Source organism: Elgaria multicarinata, chromosome 9, assembly GCF_023053635.1.
Source record: "Elgaria multicarinata webbii isolate HBS135686 ecotype San Diego chromosome 9, rElgMul1.1.pri, whole genome shotgun sequence".
NCBI lineage: Eukaryota > Metazoa > Chordata > Lepidosauria > Squamata > Anguidae > Elgaria > Elgaria multicarinata.
The window spans coordinates 56839179-56865085 of NC_086179.1; the positions used below are offsets into that span (position 1 = coordinate 56839179).

The following is a 25907-nucleotide window of genomic DNA, read 5'->3' on the forward strand; positions in this document are numbered from 1 at the left end:
TGCAAGACCCCACACTTTACTAGCCAGGTCCCTTCAAGGGAAGAGAAGTACTTATTGCAAGACTCCACACTTTACTGGCCAGTCTTCCCTTCAAGGGAAAAGAAGTGCTTATTGCAAGACACCACACTTTACTGGCCAGTCTTCCCTTCAAGGGAAGAGAAGTGCTTATTGCAAGACACCACACTTTACTGGTCAGTCTTCCCTTCAAGGGGAGAGAAATGCTTATTGCAGGACTCCACACTTTACTGGCCAGTCTTCCATTCAAGGGAAGAGAAGTGCTTATTGCAGGACACCACACTTTACTGGCCATTCTTCCCTTCAAGGGAAGAGAAGTGCTTATTGCAGGACTCCACACTTTACTGGCCAGTCTTCCCTTCAAGGGAAGAGAAGTGCTTATTGCAAGACACCACACTTTACTAGCCAGTCTTCCCTTCAAGGGAAGAGAAGTGCTTATTGCAAGACACCACACTTTACTGGCCAGTCTTCCCTTCAAGGGGAGAGAAATGCTTATTGCAGGACTCCACACTTTACTGGCCAGTCTTCCATTCAAGGGAAGAGAAGTGCTTATTGCAGGACACCACACTTTACTGGCCATTCTTCCCTTCAAGGGAAGAGAAGTGCTTATTGCAGGACTCCACACTTTACTGGCCAGTCTTCCCTTCAAGGGAAGAGAAGTGCTTATTGCAAGACACCACACTTTACTAGCCAGTCTTCCCTTCAAGGGAAGAGAAGTGCTTATTGCAAGACACCACACTTTACTAGCCAGTCTTCCCTTCAAGGGAAGAGAAGTACTTATTGCAGGACACCACACTTTACTGGCCAGTCTTCCCTTCAAGGGAAGAGAAGTGCTTATTGCAGGACACCACACTTTACTAATCGGTCTTCCCTTCAAGGGAAGAGAAGTGCTTATTGCAAGACACCACACTTTACTGGCCAGTCTTACCTTCACGGGGAGAGAAGTGTTTATTGCAGGACACCACACTTTACTAGTCGGTCTTCCCTTCAAGTGGAGAGAAGTGTTTATTGTAGGACACCACACTTTACTGGCCAGTCTTCTCTTCACGGGGAGAGAAGTGCTTATTGACAGCCTTCACACTTTACTGGCCAGATTCCTCTTTATATAGAGATCACTGTTTTATTGCCCATCTGCACACTTCATTGGCCAGAGACCCCTTAAAAGGGAGAGCACTGTTTCTTGCCGGCCTTCACTCTTTAGGGGCCATTCTCCCCTCCCCTGTCTCCCCTTCATGGGGTGGGCTTTGATTTTTAACACTTCCACGGACTCCGAGGCATCTTACATCGTCATCTTCCTCTCCATCTCATCCTCGAAACAACCCTACAAGGTAGGTCAGTCCAACCCTCTAAACATATAACACTGGCTTTGATTGCACTTATTTTTGTGTTTTATTTCCTTCTCGTTTGTTGACTGTAAATTTTCCCTCTTCTATGCCAGGTTGATTGTCTGCTACACTTTTGAAATCAAGGCCCTCCTGGCTGTCCTGGATGAAGACTTCCTGGCCATTTCTCTGCTTTCCACCACTAGGATGGATTGAATGGAAAGGGAATACAGCTGCTGAAGAAGGGATGCCTGGAAATTCTGCTGTAAAGATGTGAAAGGAAAGCACTGCCTTCAAAGGGAGGGGACCCCTTATTGCCGGACTTCACACTTTACTGGCTAGATGGCCCATCAAGGGGACAGCAGGGAAGCCTTCGTTTTCAATTGCTTAATGCAGTTCTCCGATGAAAATGTGTATTTTATTATTGTAAGCCTCTGTCTGGGGTGTCTTGCCCTGAAAGGTGGCCAATAAATGTTTTAAATAAAATGAAGAAAGAAATAAACATCTGCTTTTTTCCTTCAACCCCACTCACTTCTGGAACTTGGCTTCCAAGAGCTGCTCTATTTGGGCTCTTGTGCTGAATCAGGTTTGGCACTCCCTTCTACCACAGCCTCAGTTTTCTAGGTGTATAGGGGGAGGCCTTCCTTAGTTTTGGGCCCCCAAAACTCTGAGCAGTTGTGTTGACTTAGCCCAAAAAGTAGTGTGTTTTCTTCCAATAGGTCCCACAGTCTTTGCCAGTTGCCAATCACCAGAGAGGTCCCTCAAGTTGCTCACTTGCCATAGTCCTACATGCATTTCCTGCACCTACCTGACTTTCAATAAGTTCGAGTGAATTAACCTGAACAACCCTTTGACTTGCTAAAATACCCTCTTCAGTTATCAGGGTAGATTAAGCAATAACAATTAATAAATAAATTATGATAAATAATAACACCGTGTGTGTGTGTTTGGGGTTTTTATGGTTCTTACAGCCTTCACCCTCCCAACCATGCCAGTGTCCTTGGTGCATGGGAAAAGCCCACCCTAAGAGCTCCCCACCATCCTGACTGCAAGTCCAGCCCCACACCAAGGCAATGCCATTGCAGAAGAACTTCTATCCTGCTGTGCTGTGTTGCTGGGGGATGCAATCCGTCTGCAGCACTATGTTTTCCTTTTGCTACCCCCGTCTCAGGGTGACCAGATACCAAAGAGAACTGGGCTACTGTGCCTTTCACATGTGTGTACAAAAGGGCATTTCACCAAGTGCCGCTTATCATGCATTCACCCTGTTGGCAGCTCTCAAAGGTGCAGAACCCCTATCCTTCTTGGCCTCTGGCAACCCTGCTCTCAATTCAGTTCACCAGATCCCTTTAGCAAGAGGAAGTCAAAGTGACAGAAGTGGATTTTCATTCTGGGACTGGGGGCAACCAACCAACTCCCTGTTCACTGGTGTGTGAGAGTTCGGCCTGTTTTCTCCTGATCTCTCCTGGGTCGACGTCAGGAGCATGGGAGAGCAGTCTGGGTCCAACATGGGTGTTGCCGCCTGGCTTGAATGGCCCCCGAACAAGACACATGTCAGGGGGAGGTCACACGCATACTCCTGGGCAGTATTCTCTCCCCCCACCGGCATGTTCCCCACCCCGTCCCCCAGCATAGCTCTCTGTCTAGTCTTTCTCCCACACACACTTACTCTACCTCCTTATCAGGATCTTTTCTCTTTTTTAACTTTTAGAAGAGTTTGGGCACTGCAGAGCACAGCTGCAGTTGTGCCGTGTACCTCTGTCCATGTGGTAACGTGCCCCAACCTGTTTTAAAAGTTAAAAGGAAGTTTTAAAAGGGGAGGGGTAAGGGGGGAGATGGCACGGGGGAGAGTGAGCGCTGAGTGGCGGGGCGGGGGGGGGGGGAGAGACTGTATTTTTGGTCCCGGACCTCTGCCCGGCCTTTCTGGCGTCACTGTTTGACATGTAGGGGAAAGAACTTTGGTTGTCAAAATATGCAGTCAAACCTCAGGTTCTAAATTCAGAAACTTTATGAAGCTCAAGGTTAGAGGGCAAGTTTAAGGGAAGGGGGGAAAGGTACAAGTAGCAGGAAAGCAACAAAACAGTTTACTCTGGTGTCCCACTGATAACTGCAGACGACATGTATACCAAAGAATTAAATTGGATCATTAGCTATTCCCTTTTCCTAGAAAATCCTGGGAACTGTAGTTCTACACCCTCACCACACTACTTTTTCCGGTATTCTTTGAGGGAAGCCATGACAATTCAGCAAATATAAATTAATAAAAAATCATGCCGCCTTACCATGGCTTTCTGCATTCGCTTTCTTTTGGGGTTATGACCGTCGCCATTACACAGCCACGTGGTTTCAAATTGAATATTCCTCCCTTTGCATGCTTCATTCAACTGCTTAATGAGGATGGCAAATTGATAACAGCGATATATGAAGGAAAATTAACACTGAGCCCAGTTGGTGAATATATCCCCTTAGAAATCACTAAACCAAAGCCGTGTAGCATACTGAAACAGCCCTGGTAAAGATTGACAAGACCTAGATAAAAGTTGATGTAACAATCAAATTTCACCTCCTGATCTAACTAAAAGGTTCCATCTGGAAGTGCAAACAGAGTCGCTTAAACTACTGTCTTGGAATATCGCGGGGTTGGAGAACAAGCTGAATGATTTGGAGTTTGTACAATATCTGACCAACTTTCATATATTTAGTCTGCAAGAAACCAGGGCACAAAAAATAGAACTACAAGGCTATCAAATATTCTCAGTATCAGCAAAAAAAAACTTTCAAGAAAGGGAGGAGCTGTGGGGGCCTCGCTTTGGGTATATCTGCCAGTCTAAACATTGTGACCCAGGAAATAGTTACTGACTCACCATTTTTGCAAGCCATTCAGTTGACTATCCAAAAATGGGGCAGACTAACATGTATAAACATATATATCCCCCCAGAGGATCCAATTACTATCCTGCTAACATCTGGGACACATTGGAGGCCCTTTTAGATACTGTTATCAACAGTATCTTTTACGCCCAATTATTGTAATGGGAGACTTTAATGCTAGGATATGAGACGAATATACTATTGCATTAAATAACCTATCTCTAAACATGGAAGATATAGCATACTTGCCATCTGGGAAATCCAGGGATAAAACAATAAACAAGGCGGGTATCTGTCTAATTAGATTAATGTTCAAGTTTACAATGTTCATAACGAATGGTACTGGTTTAGATGAATCAGCCGGAAACTTCAATTCCTACTTTGGCTCAGTCTTCTCCCAAAAGCGGGTCTATGACCCCCCCCTGGAAAAAGTGAAGTACAAGCTGATGGGGCAGAACTGCAGTTTGAGATTGATGAACAAATGGTCAAGTTCAAATGGTCAAATTTCTTTGAACAGGTTCAAATCTCTAGGGCCCGATGAACTGCATCCTAGAATAATAAAGAAGAATTCTCAGAACCACTGTCTATTATCTTTGTGAAATCACTGAAGATGGGTGAAGCACTGGACGACTAGAGGAAGGCTAATTTTATCCTTATCTTCAAAAAGGGCAAAAAGGAGGAACCTGGGAATTACAGACCAGTCAGTCTGACAGCCATCCCTGGGAAAAATTTTGAGCAGATTATAAAGAAGTCAATCTGTAAGCACCATGAAAACAATGCAGTGATTATTAGAAGCCAGCATGGATTTCTCAAGAACAAATCCTGTCAGACTAATCTGATTTCATTTTTTGATCAGGTAACCTCTGTTGTGGGAATGCTGTGGACATAACATATCTTGTCTTCAACAAAGCTTCTGACAAAGTGCCCCTGATATTCTGATTAACAAACTTGCTAATAGTGGGCTAGATGGAACAACTATTAGGTAGATACACATCTCTCGCATACTAAACTCTGAAGTGTAGCGAAGCATGTTCAAAAAAATAATATGCAAGCCTTTTTGATGGAAGCTGCAGGCCCTACGACATTACTGATGACAGAATCGCACTGAATGAAAAGGGTAAATACAAAAATGTGGTCCTGATTACCATATATGACTGCCTTCCAAATCAGCAGTGCATATTCAGCTAAGATGTATGGATCTAAAGCCAATCAAAGTAGATGGAACAAAACCAAATGGGACACACACATTTAAACCCGGGGCGGGGGTTCCTTTAATCTAAATTGCTCATCTTAAAGTGCATTTTAAATTGGACTATAGTGTGAGGGATGGGGAGTGAGGAGTGAGGATGTTTGGGGATTGAGCATGTATTTTTCTTAGTAGACTAAACTTCAGGTGAGGTGGATGTTGATTCCTGCTGGATGTAGGATGTTTGTCTTCTGCTCTGCTGTGTCATGTGGTTGTTTATTCCCCACACCACTTCTGAGGCAATTGCTGGTAATGTCATCTGCCCTATGACATAGTGCCCTGTTATGTGAGGGGCTGAGTGGAGTGGGAAGATGGTCCAGCATTGAAACTGGTGCTTTTCTCATGCAATCCCAATGGATGTTGTCTGGTGCTGACGAGGTTTTGGAGGATAGTTGTTCAAGATGCCTCACACTACGGCTGGGATGGGCAACTTCTGGCTTCAGATGTTTCACTCTACAACTGTCCTCACCATTGGCTATGCTGGCTAGGCCTTATGGGATTGTAGCCCAAAACATTTGGAACGCCACACATTGCCCAGTCCTGGACTATGGGATATCAATTAGCTTGCATAATTACAAACAGAACTTAAATGGCGGCTGTGCTTTCTTGACCATAGTGCCAGATTGAGTTTTACTAGGAAAACTTGTTATGTTAGAGAACTGTTTAAACCATTATAAATTAAGGCCACAGTCCTAAAGTTATGTTAAGCGCTTCCCTCTTCCTAAGCAGTGAGAAGTCCATGGGTTGTGTCATGGCATAAGGTTCATTTCTCTTTCCATGGGGTGTTATGGTGTCTTTGTAATATTCGTTTTATTTACAAATACACAAGTAGAGCATAGTTCAAACTGATACTCCTGTAGCACAAGCAGGGCATCAGATTCCCAACATAGCAAGTATTTAGATTTCCCTCCTGTCCCTGCTGCCCCACATCTCCCTAAGATGGTTCTAGTCCACTTAAACTTATAGTGCTCTCTCTCTCTCTCTCTCTTACACACACACTGACTTACATTTTTGCAGAGCACTGGCCTCAAACCCCACTCTGCCGATTAATTTCCGATTTAGAAAAACATCACGGAAACATTAAGCCCTGTCCTTTTCAGGAAATATCAGCTGACCACCCCTGATCATCAGCCATTCAGGATTGTTCTTAACAAAGGATGGTCACCCAGCTTGCAGTTAACTTCCTACTGAATGCTACTTTGAAGTGGTCTATGATTTGTAGCAATGACTCCTACTGGATGTGATCCTAAGACTGCAACTTTAATTTTCTTATGTTGTGTTGTTTATGGACTGTTAGTTTGTAAAAGGATGACTAACAAGTGAACTGTTTTGGGATTTTAATATATTAAGTATGATAAAAGTATGATAATAAACAAAGAATTCAAAGGATACAAAACTAGAAATTAAACAAACATGTAAGTCTGCCAAACATATCACAACAAAAATCATAAGCTTTTATATATTAACTCCTTAACTACAAATGAGCGCGATTGTTTAGGTTTTAAAAACATGTGAAGTTTCCCATATATTTTTCTACTTTTGTCTTTCTTTAGGGTGTTGTATTGATTTTTAAGATACACTAGTGTAGTGTTGGTCTATTTTATTTGCCAAACTGGGCTGAAAGGCATGGTATTATTTTACATGTGCTATATGAGAATTAGAATTATTAAGATTTTATTATACTACCAAGGAAGATTGAATATGGTCAAAACATATTTTGTTGTTTCCTACATCAAAGGTTGTTGAGAGTAAACACAGAACTTAAATAATACCACTAATATTTCTGTTATAAAAGATAGGTACCAATTAGTTTCTCTCCTCACACAGTGGGCCCATTCCCAAGCCTTAAAACTTCATGCATTCCTGCAAGAGCCGAGCCTACAGCACCTGCCACTGAATGCCCCTTTAAAACCTGAACACTGTGCATAACTGTCCTTAACATGATGCACAGCTGGGCAATACCTTTATTACGTGCAACCAAAATCCTACAAAAATGTGCAGTCTTTCGGGTTCTCTAGAACGCTTCATCAGGCTCACAGGGCTCGAAAACTTGCGGAAATTTTTGTGGAATTTTGTTTCGTCCAAGCAAAGGTGTTTTCCAGGTTTGCATGTGTTGTTGTTTTTAATTCATGGAGGAAGACGCTATCTTAATTTAATACCTATAGTTTCTTCTGGCCCTGTGAGAAAGGCTATAACAAGGCACGCTATATATGTATCTTTATAACCGTAAAGCAAACCCTGGCCTAACCCTCCCTTTGAGCCCATCACGCAAAAAACATTTAAGTGGTCGGAAGGCAACCAATAAAAACGTCGCTTCCAAGGACGGACGTTTTCTATGCCCAATAAGAATGTTCCCCTTCAAACCAATAGTCGATAGCTGCTTTCCGTCAAGGAGGTGCATTGACGTCGGAGGTGGTGACGTGCGGGTGTCGCGCATGCGGATCTTCCTTTTCTGGGTGGCAGCGAGAGAGGCAGCAGCATGAAGGCGTCGGGCACTGTGAGCGCCGCTCGCGTGGGCTTGTGGGGTCTCGTGCGAGGGAGGGGAAGGTTCTAATCGCGTGAAGGCGGGGAGGGGGCAGAGGATGGCGGCCGAGGTGCGGGGAGGGTCGCCTTTTAGGAGGGTCGCCCCTGCCCTCACACCACACCATTTCTCTCTCTGCCACGAGTGAGCGCCCAATATGGCCGCCAATGCCGCGCCAACTTTTTGTAGCGTGGAGCCGGCGCTTTGGCTGTGAAGCTCTGTGCAAGGCTGTAGGTTCGGCCCTCCAAGCCGCGCCTCTTCCTCGTTTTTAAGCTGCACTCTCTGTGTGGAAGGTGGAAGAAAACTCGAGTTTAGCTAAGTAGGCCTGCCCGTCTTATCCTTAGGTTCCTTCCACCGTAATAATTATTCCCGGCCTCCCAAGATTGCTTTCAGAGATGTTTCAACTAGGCAGGCAACGGATGTTGGAGTCAGCTATCCCTCTAAACCAGGGGTGGGAAATTTGTGCGCCTCCAGATGTTTTGGACTACAACTCCCAGCGTCCCTCACCACTGGCTATACTGGTCGGAGCTGATGGAAGTTACAAGCCAAAAAATCTTCAGGGCTACAAAATGCTTTAAAAACAAAAAACTCAGTGGTGTGTTCAAATAGCCAACATATTACTTAGTACCACATTTCAAGTGTTCAATGTGGTTTCCAAGAGAAGCTGTTAGTATTATACTCTAGAAAATGTGGAGTTGGAGTGGGGTGAGACTGAGTTGTAGTGATCGTTTGCCTAAGGCCTGCCTAGTAAAGTCCATATTCACCAACTTGCAATAGAACCACATGCCTAATCTCATTGCTTTTTAACTGCTGGATCTGGGTGAAAGAAATCAGATCAGTGGTATTTATTATGAAGCTAATTTCTGCATAAAAACAGTGTTAACTTGTTCTTGCAGGCTTGAGTATACATATCTCTACTACAGAGGTTAGAGATATCAGTTTGGTTACTAAAGTGAATAAATTACTCTTGGGTTGGACAACCTTATGCTCTTTAGATGTTTTAGACTACAGCTGCCTTAGGCCCCAGCGAGTAAAGCTATATATATTGCCTTGTAACAATCAGCTTGCAAGTTAAATAATTATGACTGAAAGGAAAGTAGAGTGGATTTTCTCATCCTTGCTTTTTCTCTCTTTTTAGCTGAGGGAGTACAAAGTTGTTGGGAGATGCCTTCCCACTCCCAAGTGTCCAACACCACCTCTGTACCGTATGCGCATCTTTGCTCCTAATCATGTTGTTGCAAAGTCCCGTTTCTGGTATTTTGTTTCTCAGCTGAAGAAGATGAAGAAATCTTCTGGGGAAATTGTGTACTGTGGACAGGTATGACCATCAGTGGTCTTCAGTATTGAAAACTGTTATTTCTTTTGTATTTGAAGCAATTGATTGAATGCTTCACCCCAGCATTTATAGTTACCTGGATGGTTTATGTGTTTGGATAAATATTGATATTGTGTTAAATATTGTAAATTAACTTACACATTTGTGTGGAACCTATGCCACTGTTCATGAAATTGGTAAGAGGCCTTTTCTTCATTAAGAAAACACTTAAAAAGTAATGTCTGTGCTTCTCTGCACCATGGTTTTGTTCCATTTGCTGACCCTAAGTGTATAGTGTGTTGATTTAGCTGGATACACTGAGTTAATGTCTGGACATTTTATGTGAAGAGCCATGCTGGATCAAGGGTCCATCTAGTCCAGCACTCTGTTCACACAGTGGCCAACCATCTGTTGCCCAGATATCCACAAGCAGGACATGGTGCAGCAGCACCCTCCCACCCATGTTCCACAGCAACTGGTGTATATAAGCATCTGTGAGTTTGGAGGAGGTGGGGCAAGGACAGTGAGAAATATTCTTCATAGATCCCAAACATAAATATATTTAAGCATATGTAATCTTTTGATTTTAGTGGAATGTCTGTAGAACAGTCAAATCCCAAACAGATTGAAGAGCTCCAAAATTATAGTCCCTCAGAGAACAGTATAAAGCAGCTTTGCTGTGTTGAACTGCAACTCCCCAGACTGCTTGACAAATTACCATGCTGACTGAAAAAATGGGAATTATAGTCTAACACATCTAGAAGAATCAGGGGAGAGGCTTGTCTACATGTTGGGAACTGTAAGTTACAAACAAACTTTAGCATAGGGTTGGGATTAATGATGGCAACTAGCAGAAATAGATTATGAACCATGATAATTAAATGGAACCTCCATGTTCCAAGGTAGCATACTTTGGAAGATCTGATGCTAAAGATAGGCAATGGGGAAGGGAGATCAACTTCATGCCCTTCTGGTGAGCATGTGGAGGCATCTGGCTGGTGGCTACTGTAGACTAGGTAGAAGAACCCTAACCCATTCAAAGGGAGTTTGGATGATGCAGAATTACAACCAACCAAGCACCCTGCTGGTGGCAAATGCTTGAGCTGTTTGTTGCAGAGTAGCCAGCATTGGGCCCTAATCAGGGCTGGGACAGGACAGAGGCAACCTTCTATCTACTAGATTCACAGTTCTTTTGTTCACTGGAGGGACCCCAGGGTCACCCCCTACACTGGTACTCTAGAACTGGCATACCTAATTCCTTACTTAGTAGAACCAATGTGGGATGAGGGGTTGGTGTGGTGAGAAGCAGACATAACTGTGGGTAGGTTTAGGTAAGGGGAATCTCCCCCCCCCCCCACATGCTTCCTATATTGACTGGTGCAAACCAGCAGGGCTCTGGAAGCAGTAGAAGATATGCTGTTTCACTCCTCTTCAAAGCCCACCCCAGTTGGATTGCTCTGTAGGCTGTAATCCTAGATCCACTTACTAGGAAGTAAGCCCTGTAGGAGTTACTTCTGAGTAAATGTGCCTAGGCTTGCACTTTAAATGGACCTTGTTTTGCTACAGTGAGGAAATATATTCATATGTGCTTGATGGGGGTGGGGGTAATGGCGTTTTGGGTCTGTGTATACTATTTCCATAAATGTCCAGTTGTGTTGGATTTGCTGAAAAGAAGTAACAAGATAATACTGTACTTTTAATTAGCACAGTATAAAAATTTCTAACAGGGTGTATCATAACTTTAAAAGTTGAGTATAGGGAAGAGATGGGGAAATGTACCTGTTTTTTATGCTTTGTTAAAAAGAGGGAGATTCACATACAGTACTTCCAGCAGTTTAGTATGTAGTATTGAAAACCAGATGTGTGATGAATCTATTACTGATTTCATTTGTTAAATATAACATTGGTGGTCTGTAACATGCCGTTATTCTGACATTGATATTGCTCTAACTAGGTTTTCGAGAAGACTCCGCTAAAGGTGAAAAACTTTGGTATTTGGCTGCGCTATGATTCTCGTAGTGGAACTCACAACATGTACAGGGAGTACAGGGATTTGACAACTGCTGGAGCTGTTACACAGTGCTGTAAGTAGAGACCACTTGGAGTGCTGGGTTTCCTCTTTGTATTACTACGCAAAGACAATAAGAAGGAAATACCTTGAAAAACGTAATGTTTTTCCCCGTGCTTGTTTGTATTACGTATATTTGAATAAATTTGTCATCAGCTTGTCAAAGCTTTTATTAAAGATTGTCCATTGTAGATCGCTGCAACCCTTATTTCTGTAACCAAGAGTTGTGGCCAAGTTAAATGTTAGAATTTTCTGTTTATTGTGTATCTTTTTTCAGCTTATGTGAGTGGTGAATTTGAAAACACCTCTTCATAGTTATAGTTGCTGCTTCATTGGCTGTCTTGTAAATAAGTAGTTTCAGTTATAAATTCAACTGATAAAAAATGTAGATGGAAATATTTTAAATATTGTAAAATTGGTAGATTTTGCATATCTTTTCATGCAAATACTACAATCATTTTTTGTGCAATTTTGGACTGGAGCATATTCTGTTATGTTGGTGGCACTTCTGGGTGTTATGCATAGAGGTAATGTAATCATTTCAAAGGCTACTATTTTCCACATGGTGGTGGGAAAAAAGTCTGAAGAGAGTAAGAACAATTAGTTAAAATAAGCATGCCTTATTTCAGTCTTCCCCAACATAGTGCTTTCCAGAGGTTTTGGACTACATTCCCCAGCATTCCTGATGGTTGGCTCTGTTAGCTAATGGGATTTGAAGTGTAAATCATCTGAAGGACCCCAGCTGGGGAAGGCATCGTTACTTTATCTGGCCTTCGCCAAAAAAGCCTAGTGTGGCCCAGTTCTTTGTAGAATAAGGTCCACACTGAAGTTTGTATAAATATATACTATACTCTCAAATTATTTCACTTCCTGGATTTAACAAGAATAGGTGCATAAATGTTAATAAATCCTTTATCTGTTAAACATGTAAGATGATGCTTAGGGTGCAGTCTAACACATTTATCTGAAAGTAAGGTCCATTTAATTAAATGGGACTTCTGAGTAGAGATGTTGTAGGCTTAGTTTTCATTAAACCCTAAAGTGTAGGATGCAATTTGTGAATATATTTTTCATCAACTGACTATTTTGATTGTCATTTACTATTACCAGGTTGCACAACTTCCACAGCAGAAGAGTCATAAATTGTTAATAATATTGAAAATTAAAACTGCATACAAACCCAAAGAGCATTGTTCATAATAAAATGTTCTTGTCATGTGTGCAAATATTAAATGTACCTTGTCGCCTTTCAAGAGCTGAAGTGTTTTTGAAAGTGAAATTGAAGGTCCTACAAGCAGTTCCCTAAAACGTTGTCTTGGGTGTCCATTGATATCAGAGCTGTCAAGTTATAATATTGTCCTGGTTCCTTTCATTAAGATAGTGTGTAATCCTCTGACATATTACAGATCGCGACATGGGAGCCCGTCATAGGGCCCGTGCTCACTCAATTCAGATCATGAAGGTTGAAGAGATTGCTGCTAGCAAGTGTCGCAGACCAGCTGTCAAGCAGTTCCATGTAAGTAAAGCAAACCTAAACACTTTTCTTTTGCATCCCTGCAAAGTTGAAAGATCAAACAGTCTTAATCCCAGTGATTTCATTAAACATTAATTTCATAGAATCATAGAATAGTAGACTTGGAAGGGGCCTATAAGGCCATTTAGTCCAACCTGCTCAATGCAGGAATCCACCTTAAAGCATTCCTGACAGATGGCTGTCCAGCTTCATTTTGAAGGCCTCTAGTGTGGGAGAGCCTACAACTTCCCTAGGTTGCATTGTCGTACTGCTCTAACAGTCAGGTGGTTTTTCTTGATGTCCAGCCAGAATCTGGCTTCCTGTAACTTGAGCCCATTAGTCCATGTCCCTCTGGGATGATCAAGAAGAGATCCTGGCCCTCTTCTGTGCGACAGCCTTTTAAGTATTTGAAGACTGCTATCATGTCTCCCCTCAGCCTCTTCTCAAGGCTAAACACGCCCAGTTCTTTCAGTCTCTCTTCATAGGGCTTTGTTTCCAGACCCCTGATCATCCTTGTTGCCCTCCTGAACACCCTCCAGCTTGTCTGCATCCCTCTCGAAGTGTGGTGCTCAGAACTGGACACAATACTCAAGATTAGGCCTAACGAGTGCTGAAAAGAGAGGAACCAGTACTTCACTTGTTTTAGAAGCTATACTTTTATAGCTTCTGATCTTTTGCAGCCATATTACACTGTTGGCTCATATTCAGCTTGTGATCTGTAACTGCACATTAGCCTTGACTCATTAATATACAAGAAAATCTTATCTTGAAGTATCCTCCTTTAATATTTGATATTTTCAATATTAGTTCTTATTTGGGAAACTACAAAACTGTATTTCAATGTGGAATATTAATTTCACATGTAAAATATATAAATGTACAAATTTAATATCTCATTTAATAACAAATTTCTCAGAAAAGGGAAGCCTATTGTTCATAATTTGCAGTTTTATACTTTGTTTCAAATTATATGTGTCACACATAAACTTTGTGTTTTTAATGTTCTTTTGAGAACTTGCTCTCTATAAGGATAGCATCTTTTATTTTTTACTGATTAAAGTACATGATTCTCCTTGCTCATACTCAAAAAGTTATTTAATGTATCCAGTACTATTGCAGTGGAGTGCAGTGATATTTTTGTCAACCTGCTCAGTATTCTATTTAGTAGCAAGAATACTGTTTAAAACCATTATAAGCTGATGTGATCTTTCATGTATATCAGAGGCACCATGTTACTCCAAAAATAACTTGAAAATAAAGTGAAGCATATTTTAAAAGTAATAATTGGGTTTAACATTACTGAAAAAATATTTTATATATTTTTGTAGTTTTATTAGGAAAAGCCTATGGGGTCTAAAATGCATTGGATATTAATGGAGGATACCTAAGGTTATTTTGCATTAGTCACAAAGGAGAGAAACAAGTCCTCAGTGCTGTAAGGCCTGTCATGTTTATAAGTTTTTTAATGCCAATATGTTTTAATACCATATGTTGTTTCATTGTACTCTTTTATCATTAATGCTAGTCCCCTGAGGAAGGCCTTAAAATAAAGAACAGGCCGAAATGCATCGGACTTGTCAATAAATCCATTTTGCATCTTGAGAACTTGTTTCTCTCCTTCGTGATCTGCTTTGGATGCTCATTCCCCTTTGGTTCTTTTTTATTTTGCTTTAGTGACATTTTCTGGTACTTTTCAGATATTCCCTTTTGTGCATGTGGGGGTAAGAAACTTGCATCCCTTATTGAGTCTGTATTACTGTCCGTATTACTCAATAATATACTATTATTGAGTCTGTATTACTGTTTTTAATAACTTATTTTGTCATGTAGTAATATGAATAATTACTGAAAACATAGTAGCCATAATTTAATTTTTCAAGTTAGCTTATAACATAAATGAACTTCTGCTTGTTCTCTTTCTACAGGATTCTAAAATCAAGTTCCCTCTGCCACACAGAGTTCTGCGTCGCCAGCATAAGCCACGCTTCACTACCAAGAGACCAAATACGTTCTTCTAAATGCAGACTTAGTTCATGTGCGCTGGGTTTCAATAAAGTTCTTCTTAAACATCTGATCATTTTTGATAAATTGGAAACATACTTATCCTAACCTTGCAAATTACAGCATTACAGTGGAATTATCTACCATTACACTTTCCTGGGTATCCTTACTCCCACCCCTAGGCCTAGCTTCTGTGCCGGAGGAAGAAGGCACTAAGACTTGAGAGCATCCTGTTCTTTCAGTGGAACACTGAATCCAGCACATTGGCTTATTTATTTCAACATTTCTGTGCTGCTGTTCAGTTCGTGAGCTCTCCTAAGACAGCTCACAATCTGTAACAAATAGAAATTGTACACCCATACACAGGCAGGCTTCTCTCAGTAAAAAAAAAGTCAATAAGCTCTTTTAAGGCTAGACGGTAGAAGAAGAAGAGAGGAAAGTTCCTCTGCCATGTACTCTGGTTAATAATACTGTGGAGTCAGAAGGGTGCATACAGTTGGTATCTGAGTTACATTTCATAGTTATGCCTACCTCTTTCCTTACCATGCAGAGTCCAACCTTTTTTATTTTAAACACAACTATCACAGTATTTTAAATTCGCTAAATCTGCTCAACTAGAGAATCAGAAACAACTTGGCAAATATTCAATTGTTTTTCTTGTGCAGTCTTTTTATGGGAATGATATTGGAAGAAATCTCACGCAATTACTAATGAAGTTGCCATGTATATAACATAACCTGTTCAAGTAAAGCAGACTTTAGTTCTTATAAACTACTGAGCAGGAGGTACAGTGTCTGGAGTGTACCAATTGATTACAGAGGCTTTCATAATGGAATGTTACTCCATACAGAAATAGTCCGTGCATAATGAAAACTAGCAGGATAGTGTGTTTGGATGGTTGTGGCCATCATATGCAGAGTTGTATGATAGGATGGTTTTCAATGATGCTATTTAGATAACATGCTAAGCCATTTGGAGCTAAACATGGCTTACTGTATTGTTTGAACCATTCCTAACCATGGTGGCTATATAACCATGGTTAAACTCACCATTTGCTGCAAAATGCTTCTTGGCTTAATCATGGCTTAGTGTGTCTCACAGGTCTTCCCGGACAGGACACAAGAGTCTCGCAAGATCTCATCCTGGAACTCTTGTGAAACTTGAGACTTCTGGGAGAGGTGGGGAAGCGAGCAGCAGCCAGCAGTGGGACCAAGGTGATTGTGGCTGGCTCCCAAAGCAAGCAGTCTGAGTGGGTGGGAGATGTGCTACTGAACAGATGTTTCTTGGTTCCACTGGCTGCATGCAGGTGGCCAGTGGGTGCAGCCAGCTGCCTGCTGAGTAGTCTGGGTAGGCAGGAGCCAGCTGAGAGGCCTGCAGGGATGGCCACTTTGTCCCACTGGTCGCTTGCAGGTAGCCAGCATGACCAAGAAGTGTTGAGTGTGTCTGTGGCGCCGCTCAAAATTTTGCCACCTGATGTGCCTGCATCAGGCTGCTTTATGGAAGGGCCAGCTCTGCTGAACAGGGTCGTAATGAATGATTGGGAATGATATAATTGGGATATGCATGGCTGGCTAGGGAGGAGTTTGTCCAGGTAGGCAACACAGATGGGATGTTCTACAAACATTTTGTCATATTGGTTTCTTGTTAAATCCAGCATTTCTGAAAGGTCTATTTATCAATGCTCTCTCAGGCAGGAATGGAGAGGAAAGGCAAGACCCTCCAGCTCTCATACAGTAAGGATTTATATATTGGGGGCGGGGGGACTCCAAACAGACTTTCCCATTGGGAAATGTGGCCATGATCACTACATCCTACTCTGGAGGTCACTGTTAACATACACACACTCCTATTTAATGGCAGAATCCTGTAGACGCCTCCTTAGAATAAACCCTGCTAAGTTCACGGGGGCTTACTCCCAGGTAAAGGAATGCAACCATAAGCATTCGCGTTCTATCTTTTTCGCAGGACCTTCATCCCATTTCAACTCCATTCTGAACTGGGTTGATTTTTTGATACGCAATTGGGCATGGGAGGGAAATGCAGTATACAACGGAGTCTAAAAATATAAGGGCGTCTTGACAGATCTTCAAGAGCAGCCTCCCCCAACCTGATGCCCGCCCCCGATGTGTCTGACTATAACCCTCAGCTAGGGGATACTGGGAATTGTAGTCCGACACACCTGGCGGGGGAAGGTTCGGGAAGGCTGCTCTAGGGGCCTTGCTGTATTTATGTGAAAGTACGAAAAAGTTCTCTCCCCTCCCCACTCCGGGCGTTAATCGAAAGCCGGCTGCGGGCAGCAACAACACGATTCCTTCCTTCCTTCCAGACCCGGCAAAGTCAGTTCGCCGCTCGGCCAGTTCTCCCCTCCCCCAGCCCTTCATGAGTCACGTGGTGCTGAGGCCGCGCTCTCGAGGGGGAAGGGGCGGAGCGTCGGAGTGTTGTGGCCCGCTCGTGTGTATCTCTCTCTGTCTCTCTCGCCCCCGCCCACCGCTTCCCTGTCACGTGACCGCCGTGCGTGCATGCCTCTGGCTGTGTGTGGAAGAAGCCGCCGCCGCCGAGCGAGGCAGCCGAGCGCGTCGCGGTGGCGGGCGAATGGGGGAGTCGATCCCGCTGGGCGCGCCGGTGCCAGTGGAGCAGGCGGTGCTCGAGACCTTCTTCTCCCACTTGGGCATCTTCTCCTACGACAAGGCCAAGGACAATGTGGAGAAGGAGCGCGAGGCCAACAAGAGCGCCGGGGCCAGCTGGCTCTCGCTGCTGGCGGGGCTGGCCCACCTGGCCGCGGCCGAGAAGGCCTATCACAACATGACCTTCCTGGGTCAGAAACTAGGTACCCGGCTGCTGCCGCCGCCGCCGCCGCCGCTCCTTCACCGCTCATGTCCTTCCCCCTTCTCTCCTTTCTCCCCTTCCGCTCCGCCGCCGCTGCCGCCGCCATCCCCCGCTTGGCCTCCGCGCCGCGCTCGTCTCTTCTAGCTGCTGCTCTGGGGCTTCTTACGTGTGAAGGAGCTCTCCCGCTTGAAGTACTGAGTCATCGGCATCTCCTACACCAGGGGTAGGCGACTGGAGGCCTTCTACATGTTCTTGGACTGCAGCTCCTATCTGCCCTAGCCAGTCTCTCTCGTGAGAATTGGTGGGAGTCGCAGGCCAACAAATACCTGGAGGGTCACGAGTCGCCTATTCCTGGCCCGCGCACGCTTTCCCTCGCCAGCATTTGGGGAGGCAAGGGTGGGCGCGAGGAAGAGCTCTTCCTTGATGTGCAAAACGTCTAGCGAGTGCCTGTCCTAGGCCCGCAAACAGCTAGTGCTCAGTGGGTTTCTGTCGCATGGGAGTCCCTTTAATTCTCTCCCCTCCCTCCCCCGTGCTGGCTCCCCGCACGTTTCAGGTTGAGGTCTTAAGAGGTGTGCCTCAAAGCCTTCGGATTCAGCTGATAAGTTTTCTATCTCTGTTACTTTTTAAATAATACGCTAGTTCAAAGGTATGTTTGCTGACAAGATATACATGTTGCATAGAAAAGTCACCATAGCATTCCACTGTTGATCACAAGCAGTACATCCTTTAAAATGTTCTCATGATCTTACAATACCTATTTCTATCCAGAGAAAATGAATATGCTCAAGCAGAATAGCAGGAAAGATGAATTACTCATCCCATTTTTTCTAATGCAATACATAAACTATTTGTTTTGACGTCGTCTTAAGAGTGGAAAAACCATTAAATTCAATAGCATGGTGTGCTGAGGTCTAGGTCCTAGACTCTGGGTCTGTGTGTAGCCCACCCCTAATCTAGAGGAAACTAACAGACAACAACCACTTTGAGTGCTGGAATGGCAATCTTAAGTATGGTAGAGCCAGAGTGCCAAGTGAACCGCTTGGAAATGAGAGGGCAGGGAATAATGGGCCCTCTGTGGCATGTGATGGAAAGGTAGCAAATATAGGCTGCTGACTAGCTTTGAATGTGTTGATCTAGTTACATTTTTATTTAAATTTGGAAGGCTGCTTTAATACTGTTTTGTGAAGAGAAGCACTCTGTATTAATATCACTAATGTCTTGGGTCTTTCTCATTCTTATAATGCTCATACTGTCAGAATGTGGTTGCAGCATGGAAGAGTTTCATCATTATCATAGAAAAACAGAAAAACAGAAATCGTTGCCTGGTTGCTCACAATTAAAAAGGTCATGAGATGAAAGGAGGAAGGACTTGGATGGAAAAGTTAAAATGTTGGGCTAGCAGGGAGTCAAAGAACAAAAAAGAGTTAAAGAATAATGCGGTAGCTGGGGTGGGAGGAAATAGAACATTGAAAAATGCAGAAAAAATAGTTTTAGTACTTGTAAAAAGTGAGACAAAAAGAGTAAAGAAGCAGGCATCCTTCTGTTCTTGACTAGCAATGGCTTCTAAACTACAGCTGTCTAGAAATATGAAACTGCGTAGTTATACTACCTTCATGTACTGTGTTTTTCACATCTGGTTACTTAATTCTGTTGCCTCCCCTTAATAGTTGTTGTCAATCCCTTAAGGTGTGTTGATGTGGCTGTTGGGAAAATATGTACTTATGCTTTCCTTATTTTAAATAATTTAAAACTTTCTTGTTTGTATGCTTTTATGGACTAATGGGCAGGTCTTTGAATGTATATGGCTATTCTCTTTGGAATTCGATTTGCAGTCAGAATGTAGGTATATGCATGGCTGTACACTTCATGCTTCACTGTTGCTTTAGAAAGTTAAATGTTTCATGTTCTGCATGGTCAAAAAGCACATTTAAAAGTCTAGTGTTATTAATAGCAACTTGAGTTATTAACATTTCATAGTGGCGTGGTTGTCTCAAATAGCTAGGGAAGAGGTTGCTTCTAGGTTACGGGTGTTCTTACTGGCAAAGCTAGAATGAATATTGAGACTTTTCTGAAAACAAGGGATGGGTAGTTGAGTGATGTGGAAGAAGGCTCAATAAAAAAGTAATTTGGGACAAGTACAAGTTATTTTACTAAATTGTAAAGGACTATTATGATATAATGAAATTGCTTTTCAAACCTTCTTATGAATATGTCATTCCTGATGAACTAAACAGAGTTTGTATTAATAGTGTTGAATGCTGTTACCTTACATATTTTTCATCCATGGGTTTAAGTAATGTATATTTTTCTGTTTTTTAAAAAATAGGTGGACAGTCATTTTTCAGCCGAAAGGACTCCATACGAACCATATACACATCTCTGCATAACGAACTGAAAAAGGTGGTGGCAACAGGTCGGAATGCCATAGGAGGAACAGCCCCTCACCTAGAAGAACTGCTTTCTCACCTGTCTGAACAGCTCTGTTTTTTTGTTCAGGCACGGATGGAAATTGCTGACTTCTATGAAAAAATGTACAGTCTCAGTAGCCAGAAGTTTATCAACTCTGAGGAACTGATAAACATCTTGGACTCCATCCTAAAAAAATATAGCTCAAGGTCAGTTTATGTACTTTATATGTTATGGCTGTCTTTCTTTCAAGCAGGAGGATTGAAAATTTACCTAGGATTCTTGTCAGAGCAATAGGCACAGTCCAGATTCCATATGTTAAGAGAGTTTTTAGTTTACATAGTTGCAGGGCCATCATAACATGTCTGAACAGTGTCAACAAAGCCTCAGCAAATTGATTATTGTGTGAGTGCATGTCTTCTATGACCAGATGTTGGAATCTGGGTCTGACACAATTCCTGTACTGTTTATTAACAAGTGTATTGTCACTTTCATAATCTCTTCCTCATCCCTTAACATTTTTTTGAAAGTAACCAAAATGCCAGCAAATGTATGTGTATCTCCTGAAATGCAGAACATAATCACAGTTTTTGGGTTGGCACAACATGAAATAGTGTACAAATTTCCCTGTAAATATACAGAAAATAAGCACTTCTTTCCAGTATTCATAGAAAGCACAGCCAGCCTTTGTTTAACAACAACATACTAGAATGTGTCCGTGACTATATTTTTACATACATAGTATTTTTAGGGTATACAAAAATGAGTGGACTATCATGGACATCATTGTGACCAAAGATCTAGGCCTGCTGTTTCTTTTTCTCAACAGATGTATTTATTTTAAGATGTGATACTTTTGCTACACCAGCATGTTTGAGTAGGTCTGTTAAATTCAAAATAAAACTAGCTTGCTGGGATCAGCATTGTTCACTGTAGAAACTGAGCACTTCCTATGTTGAGCATTTTTTGCCTGGAGCCCAGGTCAGTTTAGTCCTTCATCTATTATTTTTCCAGAAAAAGGACAATGTGGAAATAAACCGATTTTGAACCACAGTATAATATCTTTAAAATTGTACAGATCCAAACCATATTTGACTGTATTGATTGCTTAAAAGCGAAGTATTTTGCAAATCATACCTTTTGTAAAACTGCTTCTTCATTTCCTCTGCTTCAGTCTTCATTTAGGTTAGATATAATAAATGAACCCTATCTGGATAGTGCACAGCTCGACAGGATTAATTATAGCCTACTACTACAAATGTAATGTGTCAGTAGACTTGTTCTTCGTACTGAGGATTCTACATGAAAGAGGGCACAATTGAAATGTTGCAATACAGGGCAAACATTTCTGTTCTGCTTCTAAGGAACTTTAGAAGATAGCATCTTTCTGCCAGTGTTTCAGAAATAAACACATGTGGAGAAACACATGGAGTTGTCATTGTTGTGTCCTCCAAGGATACTGTAAAAACCTTTTGGTCTTTGCAGTGATCTACCGTACTCTCTCCAGATGTTTGTGATGAGAAGTGTACTTACCACAAATGTTCTCGGCTCATTTTGTAACCACTGTTCTTTAAGACTTAGATATATATTTTTATTAAAATAATCTAACAAATCATGTTGCGTAGGAAGATAGAAATAACATCCTTGAGATGATACGTAAGGTGAAAAATATGATCCACAAGAGATGGCAAAACATTGGGAGGGCTGCAAGTTGCCTACCACGATTAGCACACACAGAGGTAAAACTACCTCAAGACTGCAGTCAGCCAACCACCATCAGTTAGCAGAGACCAATTTACTAATATCATTTTAAAAGATTTTAAAACGATCTTTAAATGATAGTCATTTGATATGAAAAACTTTTCAAAAAACCAGGGAGAATTTTTTTTAAAAAAAACCTTTGGCACCAAAAGGCTGAAAGCATTTGGGCCAATGAGCCTTTAGCTACTTTTTCTTGCTAACAGTGGTTAGAAAGCATCATACGTAAAGATATAAGGCTACTTTATTATGACTAAGAAGCAGAACCCAAGGCAAGGCTATGTAGGTAGCTGACTTCATGCTAAGTGCAGGTTGCATTCTGAGACAGAAGTGATAAGAGGCAAAATCTGCTCTTTGCTCTAGATATTGAGGTCACTAGTGTTCCTACGCTGATGAGGTATTTGAGTGCATGCCTTCATTTTCCCATAAGTGAGTGGCCATTCCACTCCTATGCAGAAAAATAACCATATGTGCTCTGAAATAGCATTGTGGTGTTACCAAAATTTGCTCGTCTCCATTGCTGCTGAATAACTTGGCCTGTATTGTATCCATGAAGTGTAGCAGTTTGTTGGAGACACATTACCGTAGCCTTCTTCATTGTGAAGGCAATAGCATTTCAAGGAAGAGGGTGACGTATTTTCACTACTGCTTCTCTTCATCTCAAGTGCAGCTTCTGATTTGAGGGAGGGCTGAAGGATTCCATAGGAGGATGTTGTTTGGGGAGTGTAAAAGGCAGAGATGGACCTAAAAAAATAGGTCCAGTTCCATCCTGCATTACAGCACAGGGACATTGGGTGCTTCCTTATACTAAGTCAGACCATTGGTCCAGTATTGTCTACACTGACTGGCAGCAGGTCTCCAGGGTTTCAGATGCCTTTTTCTTGCCTTACCTGGAGATGTCAGGGATTGAACTAGGACCTTCTGCATGCAAAGCATGCGCTTTGCTATTGAGCTATGTCTCCTGAATTACAGTAAAGATAGTGACCATTGTTGAGGTTATTGCCTTTATGGGTTGAGCAAAGGAGAATGCTCAGCCTGTTGATTAAAGTTTTATATCCCTTCCCTGTCTGTCAAACTAGCTTTTATAATAAAGGTCCAGTAATATTTCAGTTTTATAGCTACCATTAAATTTTGTGAAAATTCCACTCAGCTTCTCATGGCTCTTTAGAACTACAACAGATGCATCTGCTAATTTAAATAGTTCCCTAAAACTTGGGACTGTTGACAAGAAATATGATTTCATGTTTATCGTTTTCATTCGTCAGTGTCAGAAGTAGTGCATTTCTTGTAGAAAGAAGTGTTTAAAGACATCTGTGATGAGGCTTTTAATTGAAACACTTATTTCTGAGTCAGTCTGGTGAGCTTGATCATTCAACTGGCAATTTTCTGGAATAACATTTTTCTCCCCACTGAGTGTCCCAAATAAAGCATGCGTTCAGTTGAGATTCTGCTTCATTTAAACCGGGTTGGCTGAGAGTTTGATATGGTGCACTGAAGGCTCATTGTTTCCAAATAGGCAACATTATTTCAAGCACCGTAGCAGTAACTTTCCTGTCATTAGGGAAAGAATGTGAACACTGATTTTTCTTTCCCCGTCTAATTTGCAGTAGCAATAAAATGGCTGATTGGTTGGAAACATTCTGGGCTAAAATTTTGTAGGAATGGAAAGCAAATCGGTTAAAATCAAGGCCTTATTTACTTTTTGCAAAAAGTCCTATTTTGGCACAAAGTGATGCCATATAGTTGAATTAAAATAATTTATGCTGTCTAATTCTTCCATTTTATGCAGATGTAGGATATTCTATCCCTAGAACTAGGGATTCAGTAGTGGGATAAAATGAATATTGGTTGCAGTTCACATAGAAAGGGATGTGGAATCTTCCACAGACTTCAAGCTTGTAGGATCTACTTGGTTGTTTTTTTTTACTAGAAATCTGAGATGCTCCATGCAGAGCCAGGTGCAAAATAGCAGCATAGGCAGACATATGCATACATGGTCAGCTCAGGAATTTCTGATAAGTACCAGAATCAAGCTCATGAGTCCTTTCACACGAAAATCCACTCCTGGTTTTGCCTCTTTTTTCAGAGACCCAATTTAGAGGGGGAGAGCTTTTTAGGTCTTTCTATTGTTAGACAAATGAGCATCAGAAACCACTGACAATCCGCCAGGACAGCCTGATCTTCTGCCCACTCCTCTTCCAGAACTGTACAGTCCCCAGACTTTCAGCCAGTTGAGAGAATACTTTTTTCTGTGCAGTGACTCATGTGTATTGAAATGTGTTTCCTTTTCTAGATTTCATCATCCAATCCTTAGTCCTCTTGAAAGCAGTTTCCAGTTAGAAGCGGATGTCCTTACCCATCTTCTGAAGGCTCAGGCCCAGATCTCTGAGTGGAAGTTCCTCCCATCCTTGGTCCATTTGCACAATGCTCACACAAAGCTGCAAACGTGGGGGCAGATTTTTGAGAAGCAACGAGAAACAAAGAAGCACCTGTTCGGTGGTCAGTCTCAAAAGGCTGTACAGCCTCCACACCTCTTCCTGTGGCTCATGAAACTCAAAAATATCCTTCTTGCCAAATTTAGCTTTTATTTTCATGAGGCGCTTAGTCGGCAAACAACGCCATCTGAAATGAAAACTTTGACTGCAAAAGCCAATCCTGATTATTTTGGGAAAATCTCCAGCTTCATCAGGAAATATGATGCTGTTAATGTTTCTTTAATCTTTGACAACCGTGGGTCAGAGAGCTTTCAGGGGCATGGCTATCATCATCCCCATTCCTACAGGGAGGCCCCAAAGGGTGTAGACCAGTATCCAGCGGTGGTATCCCTACCCAATGACAGGCCTGTTATGCATTGGCCCAATGTCATTATGATTATGACTGACAGAGCTTCTGACCTCAACAGCTTGGAAAAGGTCGTCCATTTCTATGATGACAAAGTTCAAAGCACATATTTTTTGACTCGTCCTGAACCTCATTTTACCATCGTAGTTATTTTTGAATCCAAGAAGTCTGAGAGAGACTCTCATTTTACCTCTTTTCTCAATGAAACTTCATATTCCCTTAAAAACCCTAAAGCTTTTGCAACCCTGAAGCCTGGATCCAAAGGATAAGAGCACCGGCTGTTAAAACAACGTATTGTACTGCAACAAAACAAGCTCTAGCCTTCCATAAATATCCATATTGACATTTTTAAAAAAAATAATAATAACTATTTTAATATTAAGTATTTAATGTTGAATATTAATATTTAATATCAAGCATTTTCAGAATGAATGGGAGGGGAACATAAAAGCTACACAAATGTGCACTATAGGTATGAGGATGGTGTTTGCTCAACTGCTGTATTAATTATTTTTTTAAGTCTATAACACTTTGTTGCCCTACCTAAATGGAATATATGCACTTTATATTTTGCTGGTCATTCATTTTGCATCTGTTGGAAACTTGGTTTGAAACAAATATGGAGTGGATTTCCCCCCGAGAACCTATTTCTTCTACTATTAAAGTACTCTTCAGTCATATTCACTGGAAAGCGTTGGGAGCAAATAATTGCAATAAATTAAATGCATTTTGGAAAAAGTACCTATATTTTTCAGGTCTAATTTAGCTTTAAAATAACAGGAAAACCTTGGTCTGGAATTCTATCTCTCTCCAATACGATCTCAATCCTGAATATACTGATTTTCTGGAATTTTCTACTCTTGCATATTGGGTGTTTTAAGAAGAGGATATATTTTGAGTATTTTAAAACTGAAACCTTACTGAACTAAGTTTGGAAGGGCATTAACTTTTACTTCCAGCATGGTCACTGGTAGAAAGCTACGCTGAGAGGCTAACGATTAGGGAGTGTTTATGTTATAGAACTGAAGATTGCTAATTTAGAAATGCTTCTATAAGGATTGAAATGGGAAAAGTGGAAACATATATAATATAGTAGAGAGACAGAAATAGTTTATTAAAAGGTGGGTAAGAAACTAATGTTGGTATAGGAATTAGGATAGAGAATTTACCGTAAAAATAGTAAGTACTACTTAAATGTTGCATT

General features: G+C 41.7%; 2 protein-coding genes and 1 non-coding gene across 3 annotated transcripts; all 3 read left to right on the forward strand.

The window, feature by feature from the left end:
• The first annotated feature begins 7857 nt into the window (after nucleotides 1-7857).
• On the forward strand, nucleotides 7858-14932 carry RPL18A (ribosomal protein L18a). The gene is made up of 5 exons (XM_063133942.1): nucleotides 7858-7951; nucleotides 9114-9293; nucleotides 11245-11374; nucleotides 12765-12874; nucleotides 14797-14932. The coding sequence occupies exons 1-5, from the start codon at nucleotides 7934-7936 to the stop codon at nucleotides 14887-14889; spliced, it is 531 nt and encodes a 176-aa protein (XP_062990012.1). The 5' UTR covers nucleotides 7858-7933; the 3' UTR covers nucleotides 14890-14932.
• Nucleotides 12526-12654, forward strand: LOC134404367 (small nucleolar RNA SNORA68). Its single transcript, XR_010025873.1, has one exon. It is a non-coding gene; the product is annotated as a small nucleolar RNA SNORA68 (small nucleolar RNA).
• Nucleotides 14933-17416: 2484 nt separating the features above from the next.
• KICS2 (KICSTOR subunit 2) lies at nucleotides 17417-25444 on the forward strand. The gene is made up of 3 exons (XM_063134776.1): nucleotides 17417-17699; nucleotides 20025-20313; nucleotides 24156-25444. The coding sequence occupies exons 1-3, from the start codon at nucleotides 17465-17467 to the stop codon at nucleotides 24970-24972; spliced, it is 1341 nt and encodes a 446-aa protein (XP_062990846.1). The 5' UTR covers nucleotides 17417-17464; the 3' UTR covers nucleotides 24973-25444.
• The last annotated feature ends 463 nt before the right edge of the window (nucleotides 25445-25907 follow it).

Excerpts from the sequence above, each read along its gene's own strand:
- KICS2 (XM_063134776.1), top strand. The coding sequence starts at position 17,465 with ATGGGGGAGTCGATCCCGCTGGGCGCGCCGGTGCCAGTGGAGCAGGCG. Across the intron at positions 17,700-20,024 it reads CTTCCTGGGTCAGAAACTAG|GTGGACAGTCATTTTTCAGC; the intron begins GTACCCGGCTGC and ends TTTAAAAAATAG. Across the intron at positions 20,314-24,155 it reads CTAAAAAAATATAGCTCAAG|ATTTCATCATCCAATCCTTA; the intron begins GTCAGTTTATGT and ends TTCCTTTTCTAG.
- RPL18A (XM_063133942.1), top strand. Across the intron at positions 11,375-12,764 it reads TGGAGCTGTTACACAGTGCT|ATCGCGACATGGGAGCCCGT; the intron begins GTAAGTAGAGAC and ends GACATATTACAG. Across the intron at positions 12,875-14,796 it reads CAGCTGTCAAGCAGTTCCAT|GATTCTAAAATCAAGTTCCC; the intron begins GTAAGTAAAGCA and ends CTCTTTCTACAG.